Here is a 21,621-nt window from a genome sequence, read left to right as displayed (position 1 = left end):
TATCATGGAATCCAAGTCGCTGATTGGTCTCGCCAGCTGCCTGTCATAGCTGCCACGACCAATCAGCGACGGCTACAGTCCGATTAGTCCCTCCCTACTCCCCTGCAGTCAGTGCCCGGCGCCCACATACTACCCTCCGGTCTCCCCCCGCAGACCCCGGCAGTGCCAGTCTCCTGCCCGCAAACAGCTCAGGTGGTGGGCTCCACACTCCCACCAGCCTGGCACACCGCCCTCAGCCTCCCAGGACAGTCCTCTGCTTACCGTCACCCCGTACTTGAGAGCGATGCCCTGCAGGGTGTCTCCGGGGCAGACCGGGTGCTCTATGTACCTCTCAGCCCACGGCGCCGTCACGCTGGCCATGGCTGTTGCACCGGGCACAGTCCCGCCATCTTCTGCGCAGGAGTACACGCTCCGGTATCAGTAAGAGCACTACATGTGCTGAACTAGAGCCTCCACTGCCAGCCGCCGCCGGCAGGGGGCGCTCCTCTCATCCAGCACCGGGAAGCGCAGCCGTGTTATCCCGGGACCCCCGGTGTAGAGCATGTGTCTGGGAACGCTGCGCACTTGGCGGCATCTCCAGGCTGCACGGTGTGCACTGCGGACATGCTGCGACCTCAGGACACAGTACCATTCATCTCTATCAGTGCTTTTAGTATTTTATGGGCAGTATACTACGTGTGTGTGCTGTATACTATGTGACTGGGCAATATACTATGTGGCTGGGCAATGTACTACGTGGCTGGGCAATATACTACGTGGCTGGGCAATGTACTACGTGGCTGGGAAATATACTACGTGGCTGGGCAATATACTACGTGGCTGGGCAATATACTACGTGGCTGGGCAGTATACTACGTGGCTGGGCAATGTACTACGTGGCTGGGTAATATACTACGTGGCTGTGCAAGATACTATGTGGCTGTGCAATATACTACGTGGCTGTGCAATATACTACGTGGCTGTGCAATATACTATGTGGCTGTGCTATATACTACGTGGCTGTGCTATATACACGTAGCTGTACTATATACTACGTACCAGTCCTATATACTACGTGGCTGTGCTATATACTACGTACCTGTGCTATATACTACGTGACCTGTGTTATATGCTACGTGGACATGCATATTCTAGAATACCCGATGCGTTAGAATCGGGCCACCATCTAGTATCCTCTATAATTGGCGTTGAGTCACTACTTCTGTCCTGAATGTTAGACTTGAGTTACTTGAGTTTTTGAGTTAAAACATGTCCTTTTTTTCCGCACAGCACAGAAGACAAGGACCAATGCAAGTGAAAGGGTCTTCATGACATCCGTGTGCCGTCCGTGTGACAAGTACTGGAATAAAATGCATTCAAGAAATTTCTGGTTTTTATGTGTTATAGAGATACAAAGATAATAGATAAATAGATGCATAGATATAAATCCTTCACATATATAATTTGTGCCTTCCTTGCATACGTGGCTTATTGTACACATATTAACCTAAAACATAAATAAATAAAGGAAAAAACTATGTTGGATCTCTCTCATTTTTGGTAACCAGCAAAGGTAAAGCAGATAGCTGTGGGCTTATATTCTCAGGCTGGGAAGGTCCATGGCTATCTATCAGACACCCCCATTACTAACCCAGTAATAAAAAAGAAAAAAAAACACAAAAAAATACTTTATTGAAATAAACTTTCCCGGACACTTTCCCTGGTTCACCACTTTACTGTATACGGCCGGTTTCACACGTCAGTGGCTCCGGTACGTGAGGTGACAGTTTCCTCACGTACCGGAGACACTGACTCACGTAGACACATTAAAATCAATGTGTCTCTGCACATGTCAGCGTGTTTTCTCTCATAGGGGTGGAGCCGCATATTCATCACTATAATAAGCGGCACCACGTGACCGCTCATACAGGAAGAGCTGCGACGCTGAGAGGAGTCATCGGGGGAGCTGGGTAAGTATTTTAATGCCAGCGGGCGGGCGCACAGGGGGAGGGAGGGGGGAGATAACCAGGAACTTTATTTTAACAACAAAAAAATAAAAAAAGATTTTTTATTCCTTCTCTCCAGCGAACGCTGCTGGGAAGAAGGAATGAATTCTGGATTCAGCACCCAAAGCAGGGGACAGCGCTTAATTCTAGCGCTGTCTCCTGCATGGTGCGTGTGGTACCCAGTCGGCACACGGACGGCACACGGCTGCCGCACGTGTGCCACACTGATGTGCCACGTGAGCACACGGACACACGGACACGGATAACTGTTGTGAATTCAGCTTTTGGGCTCCCTCCGGTGGTTGTAGAAGGTAATGCAGTTGTGCCTGGACTGCAGGAGTGGACAGGTGTATCTACTAATTGCAAAACTGACTGGGGTATATAGTTTTGCAGGATCCTTTAGTCAGTGCCAGTTGTCCATTGTTCTTGAAGGATTCACTTCCCTGCTGGTCTCTCCAGTTTGCTGTGCTTTTCTACAAAGATAAGTCCTGGCTTTGTTTTTGCTGTCCACCTGCTGTGGACCTTATATAGTTCTGTGCATTTTCATGTTTTTGTCTTGTCCAGCTTAGTCTGTGAAGGATTTTTTGCAGCCTAGCTATTTCTCTGGAGATGCAGATATACCCCCCATGTTTTTAGTCAGATGTGGTGATCCGTATTTTCTGCGGTGGATATTTTCTAGTGTTTTTATACTGACCGCATAGTACTCTGTTCTATTCTTTCTATTTAGCTACTATGGCCTCCTATGCTAAAATCTGATTTTATATCTGCGTATGTTATTTCCCTCTCCTTTCACAGTCAATATTTGTGGGGGGCTATCTATTCTTTGGGGATTTTCTCTGAGGCAAGATAGGTTTCCTGTTTCTGTCTTTAGGGGTAGTTAGATCTTAGGCTGTGCCGAGGGGTCTAGGGAGTGTTAGGTACCCCCCACGGCTACTTCTAATTGCGCTGCTAGGTTCAGGGTTTGCGGTCAGTACAGGTGCCACCTTCTCCAGAGTCCGTCTCATGCTGCTCCTAGGCCACCAGATCATAACAGATAACTCCGGTACCGATTTTTCCGGTACCGGAATTATCTGGACGTGTGGGACAGGCCTAACAAAGAAAACAAAAATCCCACACATGTTCGGCGTAGCTCACCGAATCTCAAGTAGTCCAGCGAATGTGTCGAAGTCCTGAATATCCTCTGTACAAACCTATGCAGCCTTGTTCTGATACTTCATAGTTTTTGCAAATACCCACTTTTGGGTCACACAGCACTGCATGAGACCTGGTGATTCTGAAGAGCGGTGACGTCGGTAACGTTACCGCTCTTCAGACGTTCTGGATCATGCTGCACTGCGTGTGAAAAGGCAACTGTGAAGGGACTCTAATGTAATGCGCCTTTTCTGGGGCGGCTGCCGGCTGGTATTTTTAGGTTGGGAAGGGACCTAATAACCAGGGACCTTCCCAACCTGATAATATCAGCTCTCAGCTGTCTGCTTTACCTTTGATTACCAAAAATGGTGGGACCCGAAGTTGATTTTTTTCATTTATTTATTAGGTTAATTCCAGTACATTAAGCTGCACATGTACGGCACAAATTATATATCTGACGGATATCTATCTATCTATCTATCTATCTATCTATCTCCAAGATGCCAATACCGTTGAAAACAATGATAGAGGAAGGAGCGTCAGCTGATGCTCGCTCTCCCATCATTCCTCCTCTGCGTCTGATGTCTCAGCGCAGCGGGCACAATGACGCCATTACAACGCACCCGCTGTACTGAGATGTGCAGAAGATCTGAAGACACCATGAAGAGACCGAAGGAACAGGGGAACTGACAGAGGTGAGTATGGAGGACTATATGGGGTCATTATACTGTACAGAGCACTATGTGGGACCCTTTATACTGTATGGAGCACTATGTGAGGCCTCTATACTATATGGAGCACTATGTGAGGCCCATTATTTTGTATGGAGCACAATAAGGGCCCATTATATTGTATGGAGCGCTGTGGGCCCATTATACTGTGTGGAGCACTATGTGGGGCCATTAAACTGTATGGAAAACTATGAGTCTATTATACTCTATGGAGTACTATATGGAGCACTATTTGGGGCTATTATGTATGGAGCACTATGTGGGGCCTATAATACAGTATGAAGCACTATGTGGGGCCATTATACTGTATGTGGTGCCAATATATTGTATGGAGCAATATGTGGGGCTATTTAACTGTATGGAGCACTATGTGGGGCCATTATACAGTATGGCCACTTATACTGCATTGAGCACTATGTGGGCCTATTATACTGTATGGAGCACTGTGCTGGGCCCATTATACTGTATGGAGTACTATGTTGGGTCCATTATACTTTATGGAGCACTATATTGGGCCCATTATACTGTATGGAGTACTATGTGAGGCCATTATACTGTATTGAGCACTTTTTTGGGCCATTATACTGTATGAAACACTATGTGAGGCCATTATACTTTATGCAGCGCTATGTGGAACCATTATACTGCACGGAGCCCTATGTGGAACCATTATAGTTTATGGAGCACTATGCGGGGCTCATTATACTGTATGGAGCACTATATGTGTCCATTATACTGTATGGAGCACTATATGGGTCCATTATAGTGTATGGAGCACTATGCAGGGCCCGTTATTTTATATGGAGCACTATGTGGGTCCATTACACTGTATGGAGCACTATGTGGGCCATTACACTGTATATATCTTTTAATTTTGCCCTCTGTGTATTTGAGTTTGACATCCCTGGTCTAGGGGCTTTAAGTTATGGTTCTACACCTGAATAAAATCCTGTTTTCCGTGGCAATATTGTTGCATCATGTCTTCATTAATACGAGTCGTTTTATTTATAGGATGAAAACATTATTAGGATAAATTGTATTTGCATTCTCGTTATTGCTGAACATGCGGTGAGCTAAACCAGCTGACATCTGCATGTGGTAGAGCACAAACAGGAGCACGCTCGGCATTACATCTAAGCCAGCAAAGAAAACAACAGAAATGTCAAGTTTTGTTTTTTAATAGGCATAGGTACCTTCTGAGCGCATTTCCTGCCTCTCCGGGTAGTGATCTGCATTCACTCACACACACAGTTGGCAAGTGGCGATCACAGACTGACCTTTGTTTTACACCGATTTTTGTCATTGAAAGCCAAAAGTTGATCATCGTCTCTTCTTACCAATCTGTTCAAAATATCTCCATATGACTTTTAGACCTTTGCATTGTGCAATTTCTCTGTTATTCCTCCTGGAAAGGCATGAATCAATTGACAACTGGATGATACCACTACTCTAGTAATTAAAGTGTGTCCCTAACCTAACCGTCAACTCAAAAAAAGGGCAGGCACGGACATATTTGGCGCATGTAGGACCCAAGGGCACTCTGGTATTGACCCATTTAGCCCTGTAAAGGGATTTGGCCCTTGTTGCAAAGGCCCCTAGGTTGTGTTCATGGAGTAGCTGCTGGTCAAGGGAGTCAGTTTAAGGAAAAGGTGTTAGCGATATGGGTCAGAACCAGAGAAGCTGGGATAATGGCAGAATCATATTCCATATAGTGTGGAATTAGGGAATAGCTGGTGTTCAAGGAACAGAAAATCAGTCAAAGAATAGAATAAAATTGTGCAAACCAATATGGTCATATCAGGAGTGGATAAAAGGGGATTTAAATGGGGGCACCTACATTTGGTGCCGAAACCCGGGCTGTCATTTGTCTGGTAGTTTCCCCAGTGATTTGCTGGGCAGCAGAACCTTTTAATAATATATTAGCATTTGTGGCTGGGCAGTATTAGTTCAGCTTAGCAGGAGGAGAAAAATCTGTAAGAGCGAATACCTGAGAATGCTGGACGACAAACTTGATGCCCATATAGTCATCCATCCTTCGTGTGTGTGGCGACAGACATTCATTTGTAAAAAAGTCATAAAGAAAATGGTCACCTCTTTTACTCTCTTGGCTAGGGTTGAGCGACTTTTACTTTTTTAGGGTCGAGTCAGGTTTCGCGAAACCCGACTATCTCTAAAGTCGAGTCGAGTGAAATCGGCCGATTATGGCGAAAAGTCGGGGATCGACCGAAACACGAAACCCAATGCAATCTCTCTCTCTCTCTCTCCTCCGTTTTGAAAATGAACGATCCGTTTCGCTCAACCCTACTCTTGGCTAATGTTTCTCATAAAATTAGTAACTAAGGAAGGGAGAACCATTGTGACACCTTCTATCCTGATGAACTATGTGGGTATGTGGGCACAGAATTTTTTTGAGCTGGTCAAAAAACAATGAATTTTCAACCGGTAAGTGCTTTAGGAAAACGCTCCTTCTGTGTGGGAGTTTTTGGAAGAGTCTTGCAATTCCAATTTTTTTTTTTTTAAACATTTTGGAAGAGTTTTACTTTGCTTGAAGTGCTTTCTTTTTTTTTTGCAGCCATCTGATTGGACAAAACCTAGCTTGGAGCAGATTCCATCAGGAGCCGCTTCACGGAAGAAGCGACATGCCCTCACTGTTTTCCAACCAATTTAAAAAAAAAAAAACAGAAGTGGAAAGAAAAAAAGCTGAAAAGACCGAACGTATGAAGAGTAAAGCCGTTTTACAATAGAAATTAATAGAAAGTGTCTTTACAAAGGTTTTTGGGGCAATTTTTTAGGCATTTTTGAAGCAAACCCCCCCAAAAAAAACTCCATGCACGCATACCATTAGATTCACTATGTTTGGAAAGATACCAAACTAGAGGTAATCCCTGACTGAGTCACGTAGGCTTCAATTGCTTTTTCCGAGGCCCAATATAGGATGGGAGAATTGAGAATGTAGAAAAATATTCTTTACCGGTGGTGTCAAAGTCTGGAAAATAGTCGGGACAGTTCTGTGTAACGTTGGTTCCTGCCGGTGTATCATCCCAGCAAAGCCATCCATCCCAGGTCCGGTTGCAATATAGCCCTGTTGATTAAAATATGGATACAGGTTAACATAAGCCTTGCTGCTTTTTTACTTTACTGGTTGTCTTCTTAGGCTACGTTCACATTTGCGGCTTTGGACGCAGCGTCGTGGACGCAACGCACGACGCACGAAAGACGCAAGTAGAACGCATGCATTTTTGACGCATGCGTTCAACCCTTTTTTAATATATAGGGTCTTTTCAGTTTCTCTATTTTTAAAGTAAAGAACGCATGCGTCCTACAACGCACAACAACGCAAGTACTTGCGTCTTCTGCGTTGCCAATACACTTCAATGGAGGATTTGAAGTTTCGACGACGCAAATACAACGCAAGTGCGACGCAAGCGTTTTTTAAAAATTTTGGACGCAGAAAAAATGCAACATGTTGCGTTTGCAACGCACTGCCAGGTGCGTCGAAAGGACGCATGCGTCGCAAAACGCACCGAAACGCATGAAAACGTTAAAGATAGGGAAACATGACGCGTGCGTTGTTTTGCGGCGACGCCGCTGCGTCCAAAGCCGCAAATTGTGAACGTAGCCTTACATGAACTACCCATGAAGGCCGTAAATAATTCTCCTAAGTAACATCACAATCACGCTGGTGGAGTGGGGGATTTGCTCCCTAGTCATTCCTGGATATATAAACTCAGTGGCCATACTACTGGAAACAATTGCCTTTTCATAATTGAATCTTCTATGAATGGAAATTAGACATGTGACCCCAGGAGGGCAGTATAAAACAAAGCGGGGCATTTTCAGCCTAAATTCACATTAGGATTGAAAATTCAATCTGGCCAACTTCGAATGGCCATGGTGATCAATGACGGAGTAGCTCATGATAGGGTTAAGTATTTCAAGAACTGTAAACCTTCTGGAGATATCAGAGGAGGATGTGAAGAATAGTTGTAGTGTAAGGATCAGAGGAGGATGTGAAGAATCATTGATATAAAAAGGATCAGAGGAGGATTTGAAGAATAGTTGTAATGTAAGGATCAGAGGAGGATGTGAAAAATTGTTGATCTAAAAGGATCAGAGGAGGATGTGAAGAATAGTTGTAATGTAAGGATCAGCGGAGGATGTGAAAAATTGTTGATCTAAAAGGATCAGAGGAGGATGTGAAGAATCATTTTGATGAAAGGGGGACAGGGGATGGTGTAAAGAATCATTGTGATGGAGGTAACAGATGAGGATGTGAAGAATAGTTGTAAAGAAGGGATCAAAAGAGGATGTGAAGAATCGTTTTGATTAAAGAGTTCAGAGGACGATGTAAAGAATCATTCTGATGGAAATATCAGAGGAGGATGTGAAGAATAGTTGGAATGTAAGGATCAGAGGAGGATGTGAAGAATTGTTTTGATGAAAAGGGGTCAGAAAATGATGTAAAGAATCATTCTGATGGAGAGATCAGAGGAGGATGTGAAGAATAGTTGTAATGTAAGGATCAGAGGAGGATGTGAAGAATAGTTGTAATGAAAGGATCAGAGGAGGAGGTGAAGAATTATACTGATGAACAGGAGGGTCACAGTCAAGAAAACTGCAACCGAACACAGCACCAGTGTCCAACTCATCTGTCAGAATGCAGCACTGATCAGCCATCCAGTGTGTCTACTATCTACTGCATCTGTCTATCTATCTATCTTGCAGTTAAATTACGGTAATTTATTCATATTTTTCTATTACATTTTGCACTACATGACGCTGGCAGAACTGTCATTTATTTTATTACATGAAAACTTGAAGAGAATTGATTTATTTATTATTCCGCATGCACAACTAAAACTCCTGAGTAGTGACACATAAATAATATGTTAATATCAGTCACCCCGGCGCTTCGTGTGTCATTGCCGTCAGGTAGAAACTTGAAACGCAAATGAAACGCTTGGGAAACAATTCATTATAATGACAGGGCAGATGACGGCCGACAGCAAAGCTGTTTTCTATCTAGTTAATATGGGCTTGTAAGTTTGCAGGAAGTCGTCAGTGTCAGCAGATCCTGGCGGATGACAAATGTGTCTATAATACAGAGTGCAGTAATATTCTAGGGACCAGGTCAATTGTCCAACATTTCACTCTGCTATCCTCAGAGTAGAAGCTGAGCCAGAGGCGTCAATCTGTGAAGGTCAAGAGCCTTATACATACTAATGTAACTTATCTTCACAAAAGTGAAGAAGAAATTAAAAGAAAATTATATATCAAATATGTAAATCTTTCAAGAATATTATAAAGCAAATTAGTAGATATATTCTTCTACATAGAAGACGGTATTATAGTAGTTATATTCTTGTACATAGGAGCAGTATTATAGTAGTTATATTCTTGTACATAGGAGCAGTATTATAGTAGTTATATTCTTGTAGATAGGGGCAGTATTATAGTAGTTATATTCTTGTACATAGTGGCAGTATTATAGTAGTTATATTCTTGTACATAGGGGCAATATTATAGTAGTTATATTCTTGTACATAGGAGCAGTATTATAGTAGTTATATTCTGGTACATAGGGGCAGTATTATAGTAGTTATATTCTTGTACATAGTGGCAGTATTATAGTAGTTATATTCTTGTACATAGGAGCAGTATTATAGTAGTTATATTCTTGTACATAGGGGCAGTATTATAGTAGTTATATTCTTGTACATAGGAGCAGTATTATAGTAGTTATATTCTTGTATATAGGAGCAGTATTATAGTAGTTATATTCTTGTACATAGGGGCAGTATTATAGTAGTTATATTCTTGTACATAGGAGCAGTATTATAGTAGTTATATTCTTGTACATAGGGGCAGTATTATAGTAGTTATATTCTTGTACATAGGGGCAGTATTATAGTAGTTATATTCTTGTACATAGGAGCAGTATTATAGTAGTTATATTCTTGTACATAGGGGCAGTATTATAGTAGTTATATTCTTGTACATAGGAGCAGTATTATAGTAGTTATATTCTTGTACATAGGGGCAGTATTATAGTAGTTATATTCTTGTACATAGGAGCAGTATTATAGTAGTTATATTCTTGTACATAGAAGACGGTATTATAGTAGTTATATTCTTGTACATAGGGGCAGTATTATAGTAGTTATATTCTTGTACATAGGGGCAGTATTATAGTAGTTATATTCTTGTATATAGGGGCAGTATTATAGTAGTTATATTCTTGTACATAGGGGCAGTATTATAGTAGGTATATTCTTGTACATAGGAGCAATATTATAGTAGTTATATTCTTGTACATAGGGGCAGTATTATAGTAGTTATATTCTTGTACATAAGAGCAGTATTATAGTAGTTATAATCTTGTACATAGGGGCAGTATTATAGTAGTTATATTCTTGTACATAGGAGGCAGTATTATAGTAGTTATATTCTTGTACATAGGGGCAGTATTATAGTAGTTATATTCTTGTACATAAGAGCAGTATTATAGTAGTTATAATCTTGTACATAGGGGCAGTATTATAGTAGTTATATTCTTGTACATAGGAGGCAGTATTATAGTAGTTATATTCTTGTACATAGGGGCAGTATTATAGTAGTTATATTCTTGTACATAAGAGCAGTATTATAGTAGTTATAATCTTGTACATAGGGGCAGTATTATAGTAGTTATATTCTTGTACATAGGAGGCAGTATTATAGTAGTTATATTCTTGTACATAGGGGCAGTATTATAGTTGTTATATTCTTGTACATAGGAGCAGTATTATAGTAGTTATATTCTTGTACATAGGAGCAGTATTATAGTAGTTATATTCTTGTACATAGGAGCAGTATTATAGTAGTTATGTTCTTGTACATAGGGGCAGTATTATAGTAGTTATATTCTTGTACATAAGAGCAGTATTATAGTAGTTATATTCTTTTACATAAATATCAGGCAGTATTCCCATACTTACTTATTACAAGTGACTATTTATAACTTTATACAGATCATTATTTACTGGTATTGAAAGTAGGAGCTTAATGAATCTAAAAATATTATTATATATGATCTGCAAAATATAAAATAAGTCATAATTAGAATAAATGGCAAGTACAATTGCAAACTCTAAACTAACACTATAAAATATGTCTGGACATAAGGTCTAAGGCCATGTAAATGCAGGCGTGAAAGCAGCAGTAGGGATAAATCTGTATAAGTTGCCCCCTTCCGTGCGTCTCCCGTGCTGAACAGCCTTTCTTTTCTGACTAATTAATTGCTATATTTTACTTTGTTCTACAGGAATTGCTATTGAATTCCTTTTACGGAGATGAAAATGTGACTAGTAACGAGCCGTGACCTCTCTTTCCTCCTGAAATTGTCTCTTTTTTCTTCTCTACTGAAATACCTGAGGTCATTTTAAAGCTTTCTGGTTTGTCAATGCTCCATATGAACCAGTGTTAATTTGTATCTAGAGAGATGCAGGAAAGAATGCGACTGCGATGGAAAATGGAACCGCATTGTAAAGTTTGTTCCCGACTTTCCACATGATAAACTTTATTTCTTTGTGAAAATTGCAAGTCGGTTGAAACAAAATGAACAGTGATAGAAAAATAAATGGCAATAGATAGGAGCATGTATTCGGGCGGCCATGAGGCCATTCATACCTCGCTAGGAGTAGCCTTCACTTTATGATCAGTGAATATATTTCACAGTGCTCTTGTGCAAGAACTTGTGCAAAAATGTGCAGGGAGAAACTAAAAAGGGGCCACAAGGGTGAATCAGAACCGTCACTCCTTTATTTTGTAGGGGTCATAAAGTGATCCTAAAGTGATGGAGATACTTTTAATATGACTATATATATAGGGGTTGTCTGGGACTTTAACACTGATGGCCTATGCTTAGGTTAGGTAGGCAATGCCTGATCGGTGTGTGTGCAACACCTGACACCACCATCGATCAGCTGTTCCTTCTGTCTCCCATATAATGTCTCCTATACACAGCACACACAGACATGAGATATTCCTGCTCTCCTGTCTCTATGAATAACATGGTCAGAAGCAGCAGCAGCAGCATGGAGGATATTATACAGCAGTACTAAGCAGTGTAGCTGTGAATTCAGCTCTGGCGCTAGATACTTACTAGTCAGCTTTCTAGTCCATACCTCATGTTGAAGTTTTAACCCAGAAAGTAAGAACAGAGTTGGGTTCTATTCAGAAAAAAATAACACAGGACGTAAAGGGTTTCTTTGGAACCTAACACTGATGGGCTGTGTTTAGGTTAGGCGGGCAATGCCTGATCAGTGTGGGCGCAACACCTGACACCACCACCAATCAGCTGTTCCTTCTGTCTCCTATACACAGCACAGACAGACATGGGATATTCCTGCTCTCCTGTCTCTATGAAAAACATGCTCAGAAGAAGCAGTATGGAGGACATTATTCAGCAGTACTTAACAGTGTAGCTGTGAATTCAGCTCTGGTACGAGATACCTACTAGAAAGCTTTCTAGTCCATACCTCATGTTGAAGTATTAACCCAGAAAGTAAGAATGGAGTTGATGGTTATACGGGAAAAAAAAAATCACACAGGACTTAAAGGGGTTCTCTGGAATCTAATATTAATGGCATATCTTTTGTTGATCAATTTCTGATCAGTTGGGGTGTGACACCAGCCAGTCAGCTGTTCCAGGTGTCGGCAGCGGCCAGAACTACTCAGTTACGGAGCTGCACAGCACAGTTCTGTCAACTCTATTAAGGCCGCAGCTGGATACTGCACATCGATCCCCTATTAAAATCAATAGGGTGCAGATGTACAGTACCCCGCCGCGTCCTTTATTCCATCAATAGAGCTGTGTTGTGCAGCTCCGTAACTGAGCAGAGCTGAATTCACAGCTACACGGCTCAGTACTTAAAAATGTCTTTCTTGTTGCTGATGTTTCTGAGCATGTTCTACATAGGGACAGGAGAGCAGAAATCCTTCGTGATTGTGTGCGCTGTGCATGGGAAACATCAAAGCAGCTAGTCTACACCCACCAGCTCAGAGACAGCTGAAAATTAGAGAATAATTACTCCAATCCTGATGAAGATTGCCAGATACAAGTCAGAAATAGTGTTATTCTTCATTACACAAAATTGAAATTACAAGTTTATGTTAAGCTTTTTCTGGCATTTTTTAGGCAGAATAAAAAATCACTCATCGTAATACTGAATCAAATTTCTTTTTAACAGTAGGCAAATAAATCATCAGTCTTGGCAAATTCCTCTCTTTCAATGTCTGACGATTAATAATATTTATGTTAGCTGTTAGCCCTGGTGACCAAAGGGCCCAAAAGCAGATGTGCCACAAATGACGAGCATAGTATTATAGACAGGAAACCCTTCCATTCAGAGGCTGAAAACTAATCCAGAATCAAGTGCTAATAGGAAACTTTTTTGTACTTTGTTAGGCCTCTTTCACACGTCCAGATAATTCCGGTACCGGAGAAATCGGTACCGGAGTTATCCGTGTCCATGTGCTCACGTAGCACATCAGTGTGGCACACATGCGGCAGCCGTGTGCCGCCCGTGTGCCGACTGAGGACCACACGGACCGTGCAGGAGACAGCGCTACAGTTAAGCGCTGTCTCCTGCTTTTGGTGCTGAAGCCGGCATTCATTCCTTCTCCCCAGCAGCGTTCGCTGGAGAGAAGGAATGAAAAATCAAGGTTTTTTTGTTTTCTTAAAAATAAGGTTTGTGGGTCACCTCCCGCCTCCCATCCCCTGTGCGCCCGCCCTCTTGCCGAGAAATACTCACCCAGCTCCTGCGACGTATGCTCTCAGCGCCGGCAGCAGGTCCTGTGTGAGCGGTCACGTGGAACCGCTCATTACAGTGATAAATATGTGCATATTCATCACTGTAATGAGCGGTACCACGTGACTGCTCACACAGGACCTGCTGCCAGCGCTGAGAGCATACGTCGCAGGAGCTGGGTGAGTATTTCTCGGCAAGCGGGCGGGCGCACAGGGGATGGGAGGCGGGAGGTGACCCACAAACTTTATTTTTAAGAAAAAAAAACAAAAAACCTTGATTTTTCATTCCTTCTCTCCAGCGAACGCTGCTGGGGAGAAGGAATGAATGCTGGCTTCAGCACTACACGCAGGGGGGACAGCGCTTACTGTAGCGCTGTTTCTCCTGCGGCGGTACGTGCACATGGAGGAGAACAGTGTGCACGTGTGCGGGATGCATTGCGGTACGTGCTGCTGGAGAAAAGCGGACATGTCTCCGTGTTTTGCACACGGACACACGGTCCGTGAAAACACGGAGACATGTGCATAGACCCATTCATTTGAATGGGTCTACGTGTGTCAGTGTCTCTGATACGTGAGAAAACTGTCAGTACACGTACCGGAGACACTGACGTGGGAAAGAGGCCTTACATTGTATCAGTGAAGAAACAACATGGCCAAACAGATTCACAGCGTTGTGCTAAGTGTAATAAAACTCAAAGAATCATATGCAAGACACGGGATTTATACCGCCCTAGAGAACACAAGGTCCTCTATAAGTAGATACCGCAGCTCTAAGACTCCGCACACGTTTCGCTTTCCTGAGTTTTTCCAAAAATGTTAGATGATACAAAAACTGCACTGAGGCCACAAAATAAGATTGAAGCTTAATGGTTACTTCCCGAGGCTGTGATTGATATGCATTGTAAGGAACTATCAGCTGTGAGCGTGTGACTGAAGGAGGTCAGGAGGCGATATTTAGCCTCTAATCGTTGCTCTGATGAAAAATAAAGCAAATCAGAATTTTTTTTTTGTACCTGATTTAGAATATGATGGATCTCTTTTTATTTTCTCATAACATTTGAATTGCGAATTCATAATTTTTTCCCTTCCTCTGGCATCTTCATGTGCTAGCGGCATCAGTGTAGGATCGGCATAGTTTACTGTAGATCCATAACCTGGAACCATTCTCTGCGTAGAAAGGAAGAAGATTAATGTAACCGCGTGGCAAAAAAGAAATAAAGGTGTCAAAACCTGAAACATTATTGCAGTACTATGGAAAGATAGATAGACAGATAGATTCATGGATAGATATTAGGATAGATTGATGCAGTGGTGTGAAAAAGTGTTTGCCCCCTTCCTGATTTCCTATTCTTTTGCATGTTTGCCACACTTATATGTTTCAGACCACCAGGCATATTTAAATATTAGACAAAGATAACACAAGTAACCACATAATGCAGTTTTTAAATGAAGGTCTTTATTATTAAGAGAAAAGGAAATCCAAACCTACTGGCCCTGTGTGAAAAAGTGATTGCCCCCCTTAAAACAAATATTAACTGTGGTTTATCACATCTTTAGGAAGCGGAGTTCAAATTCCCTATCCACACCCAGGCCTGATTACTTCCACACCTGTTCTCAATCAAGAGATCACTTAAATAGGACCTGCCTGACAAAGTGAAGAAGACCAAAACACCCTCAAAAGTTAGACATCATGCTGTGATCCAAAGAAATTCTGGAACAAATGAGAAACAAAGTACCGTAATTGAAATCTATCTGTCTGGAAAAGATTATAAATAGTGATGAGCGAGTGTACTCGTTGCTCGGGTTTTCCCGAGGACGCTCTGGTGACCTCCGAATATTTATGACTGTTCGGAGATTAAGATTTCATTGCGGCAGCTGAATGATTTACAGCTACTAGACAGCTTGATTACATGTGAGGATTCCCTAGCAACCAGGCAACCCCCACATGTACTCAGGCTGGCTAATAGCTGAAAATCACTCAGCTGAGGCGATGAAAACTTAATCTCCGAACACTAACAAATACTCGGAGGTCACCTGAGCGTGCTGGGGAAAACCCAAGCAACGAGTACACTCGCTCATCACTAGTTTTAAAGCCATTTCTAAAGCTTCGCAGTGCGAGCCATTATCCACAAATGGCAAAACATAGAACAGTGGTGAACCTTCCCAGGAGTGGCCGGCCGGCCGACCAAAATGACCCCAAGATCGCAGCGACTACTCATCCAAGATATCACAAAAGACCCCACAGCAACATACAAAGAACTGCAGGCCTCACTTGCCTCAGTTAAGGTCAGTGTTCATGACTCCACCATAAGAAAGAGACTGGGCAGAAATGGCCTGCATGCAAAGCTCCAGAATGAAAACCACTGCTGAGCAATAAAAAAACAAAGGCTCATCTGAGTTTTGCCAGAAAACATCTTAATGATCCTCAAGACTTTTGGGAATACTCTTTGTTTAAGAATACTTTGTGGGCTGATGAGAAAAAAGTTGAACTTTTTAGAAGGTTTATGTCCCATTACATTTGGTGTAGAAGTAACACAGCATTTCAGAAAAGAAACATCATACCAACAGTAAAATATAGTGGTGATTGTGTGATGGTCTCGGGCTGTTTTTCTACTTCAGGACCTGGAAATATTGCTGTGATACATGAAACTATGATTTCTGCTGTCTACCAAAAAATCCTGAAGGAGAATGTCCCACCATCTGTTCTTAACCTCAAGCTGAAGCAAACTTGGGATATGCAGCAGGACAATGAACCAAAACACACCAGCAAGTCCACCTCTTAATGTTTTTTTTTTTAATCAGATACATTTTTATTTAACCAAATTCAAGGAACAAAGCAATAAAACAAAAATTGCAATGAGAACAACATTAACAAAAGTCATTAGTTTCAGGATTTCCCTTCCTCTCTCCCCCTCCCCCCATTACATACAAGAGCAGTGAATAATGCATGGTATACCCTAAGTTTAGGGTCATTTTCTCTCCACCCAAGGTGTCCATAGTGTCTCAAATGTTCTTATGCCTTTTCTCTTAACATAAATGTTTATTTTCCGTATTCGCAATAGAGTCAGACTGTCTGAAAAATTCCCTCAATGTCGGCAGATCTTACCTCTTAATGGTTTACGAAAAACAAAATTAAGACTTTGGAGTGGCCTAGTCAAAGTTCTGACCTTAATCTAATTGTAATACTTTACAATGACCTTAAAAAGGCGCTTCATGCTTGGAAACTCTTCAATGTGGGTGAATTACAACAATACGGCAAAGATGAGTGGGACAAAATTCCTCCAGAGCGTTGTAAAAGACTCATTGTCAGTTATTGCAAACACTTGATAGCATTTGCTGATGCTAAGGGTGGCCAAACCAGTTATTAGGTTTAGGGGGCAATCAATTTTTCACACAGGGCCCTGTAGGTTTGGATTTCTTTTTCCTTAATGATAAAGACCTTTATTTATAAACTGCATTTTGTGATTACTTGTGTTATCTTTGGCTAATATTTACATTTGTTTGGGGAAGGAGGCAGCTTGTTTGGCTAATAGGTCCAAGGTATTATCAAGAAAAATACCTATGTGGCTAAATATAGAATTACTTCCTGAAACTATAAAACGTCCTGGAGGGTTTATTAAGGACTTATGTAGTTTGGGTAGTATGTATAGGACTGGGATAAGTGGATCATCAAGATGTCATAGATATCATATTAAACACTACAGATTTTTTTAATGTAAAAATTAGAAGAGGTTAAGCCAGAGGGTAAAATAATTTTGGCATCATTTGATGTAATATCGCTCTATACATCGATCAATCATGAAGTAGGTCTCAATTCAGTACAAAAGAGACTTGAGAATACAACTTATGCACTGGTTGCAATTGAATTTATTCTGGATTTACTGGAGGTGGTCTTAAAAAATAACTACTTCTTGTTTGGTGATGAGTTTTATAAACAACGAAGAGGTACAGCTATGGGTGCAAACATGGCCCCAACTTATGGTAATCTAACTATTATGGCCATGGAGAAGGACCTTATCTATGTAATTTATTTTTACAATTTTCTTAATCCAATTTACTTTAACCTCTTCTGAATCAGAAATACAGTTTCTGGATGTATTAGTAAAATATGATACTAACCATTTTTCAACAGAAATTTTTGTAAAACCTATAGACAGGAATAATCTCTTAAGGTATGATAGCCACCACCCACGTAAAATGGTGGAGTCATTACCTTTTAGTCAACATATCAGTGTTAGGAGAATTGTTAGTGATGAAGAAGTCCTAGATACATCATTATACCGTATGGCAAATAAGTTTAGTCAAAGGAAACATCAAAGAAAATTACTAGATAAATGGAGGAAAGAAGTCAAAGGGATGGAATGTGATAAGCTATTGCACAAAACTACAAAAAGAGATAGAATTACAGATCGGATACCAATGGTGACCACCTTCTTTGAAGTGATATGGTCGCGGTACCATCAAACGACATTGGCCTGTGCTTGGTAAATGCTTACCGGAGATAAGAGAATATGGCACAACTCCATTAATCTCGTACAAATGTGCAAAGAATATTAATGACAAACTGATTCGCTCAGATATAGGGTAATGCAAATCATCCACTCAAACTTCGTTAACGGGCAAAAAAAGAACACAATGTTACCCCTGCCTAAATTGCAGAAAATGCCCTTATACAGTGGGGCAAAAAAGTATTTAGTCAGTCAGCAATAGTGCAAGTTCCACCACTTAAAAAGATGAGAGGCGTCTGTAATTTACATCATAGGTAGACCTCAACTATGGGAGACAAACTGAGAAAAAAAAATCCAGAAAATCACATTGTCTGTTTTTTTAACATTTTATTTGCATATTATGGTGGAAAATAAGTATTTGGTCAGAAACAAAATTTCATCTCAATACTTTGTAATATATCCTTTGTTGGCAATGACAGAGGTCAAACGTTTTCTGTAAGTCTTCACAAGGTTGCCACACACTGTTGTTGGTATGTTGGCCCATTCCTCCATGCAGATCTCCTCTAGAGCAGTGATGTTTTTGGCTTTTCACTTGGCAACACGGACTTTCAACTCCCTCCAAAGGTTTTCTATAGGGTTGAGATCTGGAGACTGGCTAGGCCACTCCAGGACCTTGAAATGCTTCTTACGAAGCCACTCCTTCGTTGCCCTGGTGGTGTGCTTTGGATCATTGTCATGTTGAAAGACCCAGCCACGTTTCATCTTCAATGCCCTTGCTGATGGAAGGAGGTTTGCACTCAAAATCTCACGATACATGGCCCCATTCATTCTTTCATGTACCCGGATCAGTCGTCCTGGCCCCTTTGCAGAGAAACAGCCCCAAAGCATGATGTTTCCACCACCATGCTTTACAGTAGGTATGGTGTTTGATGGATGCAACTCAGTATTCTTTTTCCTCCAAACACGACAAGTTGTGTTTCTACCAAACAGTTACAGTTTGGTTTCATCAGACCATAGGACATTCTCCCAAAACTCCTCTGGATCATCCAAATGCTCTCTAGCAAACTTCAGACGGGCCCGGACGTGTACTGGCTTAAGCAGTGGGACACGTCTGGCACTGCAGGATCTGAGTCCATGGTGGCGTAGTGTGTTACTTATGGTAGGCCTTGTTACACTGGTCCCAGCTCTCTGCAGTTCATTCACTAGGTCCCCCCACGTGGTTCTGGGATTTTTGCTCACCGTTCTTGTGATCATTCTGACCACACGGGGTGGGATTTTGCGTGGAGCCCCAGATCGAGGGAGATTATCAGTGGTCTTGTATGTCTTCCATTTTCTAATTATTGCTCCCACTGTTGATTTCTTCACTCCAAGCTGGTTGGCTATTGCAGATTCAGTCTTCCCAGCCTGGTGCAGGGCTACAATTTTGTTTCTGGTGTCCTTTGACAGCTCTTTGGTCTTCACCATAGTGGAGTTTGGAGTCAGACTGTTTGAGGGTGTGCACAGGTGTCTTTTTATAGTGATAACAAGTTTAAACAGGTGCCATTACTACAGGTAATGAGTGGAGGAAAGAGGAGACTCTTAAAGAAGAAGTTACAGGTCTGTGAGAGCCAGAAATCTTGATTGTTTGTTTCTGACCAAATACTTATTTTCCACCATAATATGCAAATAAAATGTTAAAAAAAACAGACAATGTGATTTTCTGGATCTTTTTTTCTCAGTTTGTCTCCCATAGTTGAGGTCTACCTATAATGTAAATTACAGACGCCTCTCATCTTTTTAAGTGGTGGAACTTGCACTATTGCTGACTGACTAAATACTTTTTTGCCCCACTGTATGCTGAAAGGTAATACATTTCAACATCCAACTACAAAAGATTTTTTTTCTATTAACTATTACCTTACATGTTCCTCTGAATATATAATTTATCTCTTAAAGTGTCCTTTGGTATATAGGAGAGATGACATGGGACTTTAAAACAAGAATAAATCATCAGAGGTAAAGTACTAGAAAAAAGAGACTAGTTTTACCCCTACCGAAACATTTCATGGAACATAAGAATTCTTAAAAAAATCTTAAATTCAGGATCATCGATTAGGTCCCTCTAATGAGAAGGAGGGTGATAGGATACTGAAAGTCACGGAATTAGAGAGGATTAGGAGACTAAACACATTAAAGACATATGTTGATTTTAAACTTAATGTCACTTTATAGAATATTGTGGTTTCCTTCTGTTACCGATATGCAATTCTTGGATTATTCTAGAGATGTAGTTTTTGGTAACCTATATCATTTTTAATGATTTTTCTCTCTTTTTTTTTATAGATCACAGGACATCTGTGGGTTTCATATGGGCACGACTCATCCCATTAGTAAGAATACTGCTGGCATGGTTATATTTATTAACTAGCTGTACTACTCGGCTTTGCCTGGGTTAATAACTGCTGTTAGCAAAATAGAATGCGTTAATAAAAATGTATTCTGCACACAAAAACCACAAAACAAATAGATAGAAATGTAATTATTAAAAGGCAAAAACTAAGCTAATAGAAGCATTTCACAACATATATTTCAAAACCAGAGATATTCCACACAGATTTAACTAAATTGGCCAAGTAATGTGAAGTAATCTTCTACTACTTATTCAAGATCCTATTGATAAACAACATTCTTAGTTTTTCCTTCAGGTGCAAAGATGAACAGATTTTTGGCTGTTCCAACTCTTGAACAGGCCACTTAAAGTTGACCATGAGAAAAGCATGGAAATTGTAAATCGATTCCAACTACTTTCGAGGACTGTCCCTGAGCCTTGTTGATGGACATTGCAAATGCAAGTCGAACAGGAAACTGGAGGCATTTAAAATCAAAAAGCAAATCAGATGGAATGAGAGGAATTGTTGGAATGAAAACATCTTCTCCTGTGGCACATCCTGTCAAAATGGTTGCCTCAATTACATGTGGAAACAGGTTCTTAATCAAGAGTCTTGTTCCATTACAGAGCTTTGGTGGATCCAAATTTCTTAATAGCAGAATAGGTGCTCCAGGTTTTAGAAAGAGGTTGTGAGGAGGAAGTCCTTGTGGCTCCAATGAATTGAGGAACTCAATGTTGGATATGGCTCTTGAGGAAGCAGCTGCTGTTCTCATGTGTGTCAGCCTTGTTTCTCGGTCTTCACATTTTTCATTGGCCCGTAATGCAGCTTTTCTTTTCGCATCAGCTGACATTCGTGCCATGGAATTCCTTTTCTTATGAGGCATTATTGTGGTAAAAATAGTCTGTAACTGGCAGTTTCTATATCCTCTCACATAGAGGTAATGTGACTGACATCAGCCTTTCCACCAACACTCCCTAACTGACATGCTATTATCTCACACAAGCTTTGTTATACTGAGAGTGTCCTTTGTTGCCTATATTAAAGGGAACCTGTCACCCCGAAAATCGCGGGTGAGGTAAGCCCACCGGCATCAGGGGCTTATCTACAGCATTCTGTAATGCTGTAGATAAGCCCCCGTTGTTACCTGAAAGAGGAGAAAAATACGTT

The 21,621-nt window shown here is 41.2% G+C and overlaps 1 protein-coding gene across 1 annotated transcript in view; it reads right to left on the bottom strand.

Moving 5' to 3' along the window:
• Positions 1–21,621, bottom strand: part of CALCR (calcitonin receptor) — a 287,546-nt gene that overhangs the window by 74,803 nt on the left and 191,122 nt on the right. The window contains exons 3-4 of the mRNA XM_069729395.1: positions 14,651–14,804; positions 6,819–6,929 (exon numbers count right to left, since the gene is read on the bottom strand). Of these exons, the coding sequence (XP_069585496.1) occupies positions 6,819–6,929; positions 14,651–14,804 (265 nt within the window). The remainder of the gene's footprint in view (positions 1–6,818; positions 6,930–14,650; positions 14,805–21,621) is intronic.

This window comes from Ranitomeya imitator, chromosome 6 (genome assembly GCF_032444005.1).
Source record: "Ranitomeya imitator isolate aRanImi1 chromosome 6, aRanImi1.pri, whole genome shotgun sequence".
In the NCBI taxonomy this organism is placed as follows: domain Eukaryota; kingdom Metazoa; phylum Chordata; class Amphibia; order Anura; family Dendrobatidae; genus Ranitomeya; species Ranitomeya imitator.
This window is presented reverse-complemented; position numbering and strand designations above follow the sequence as displayed.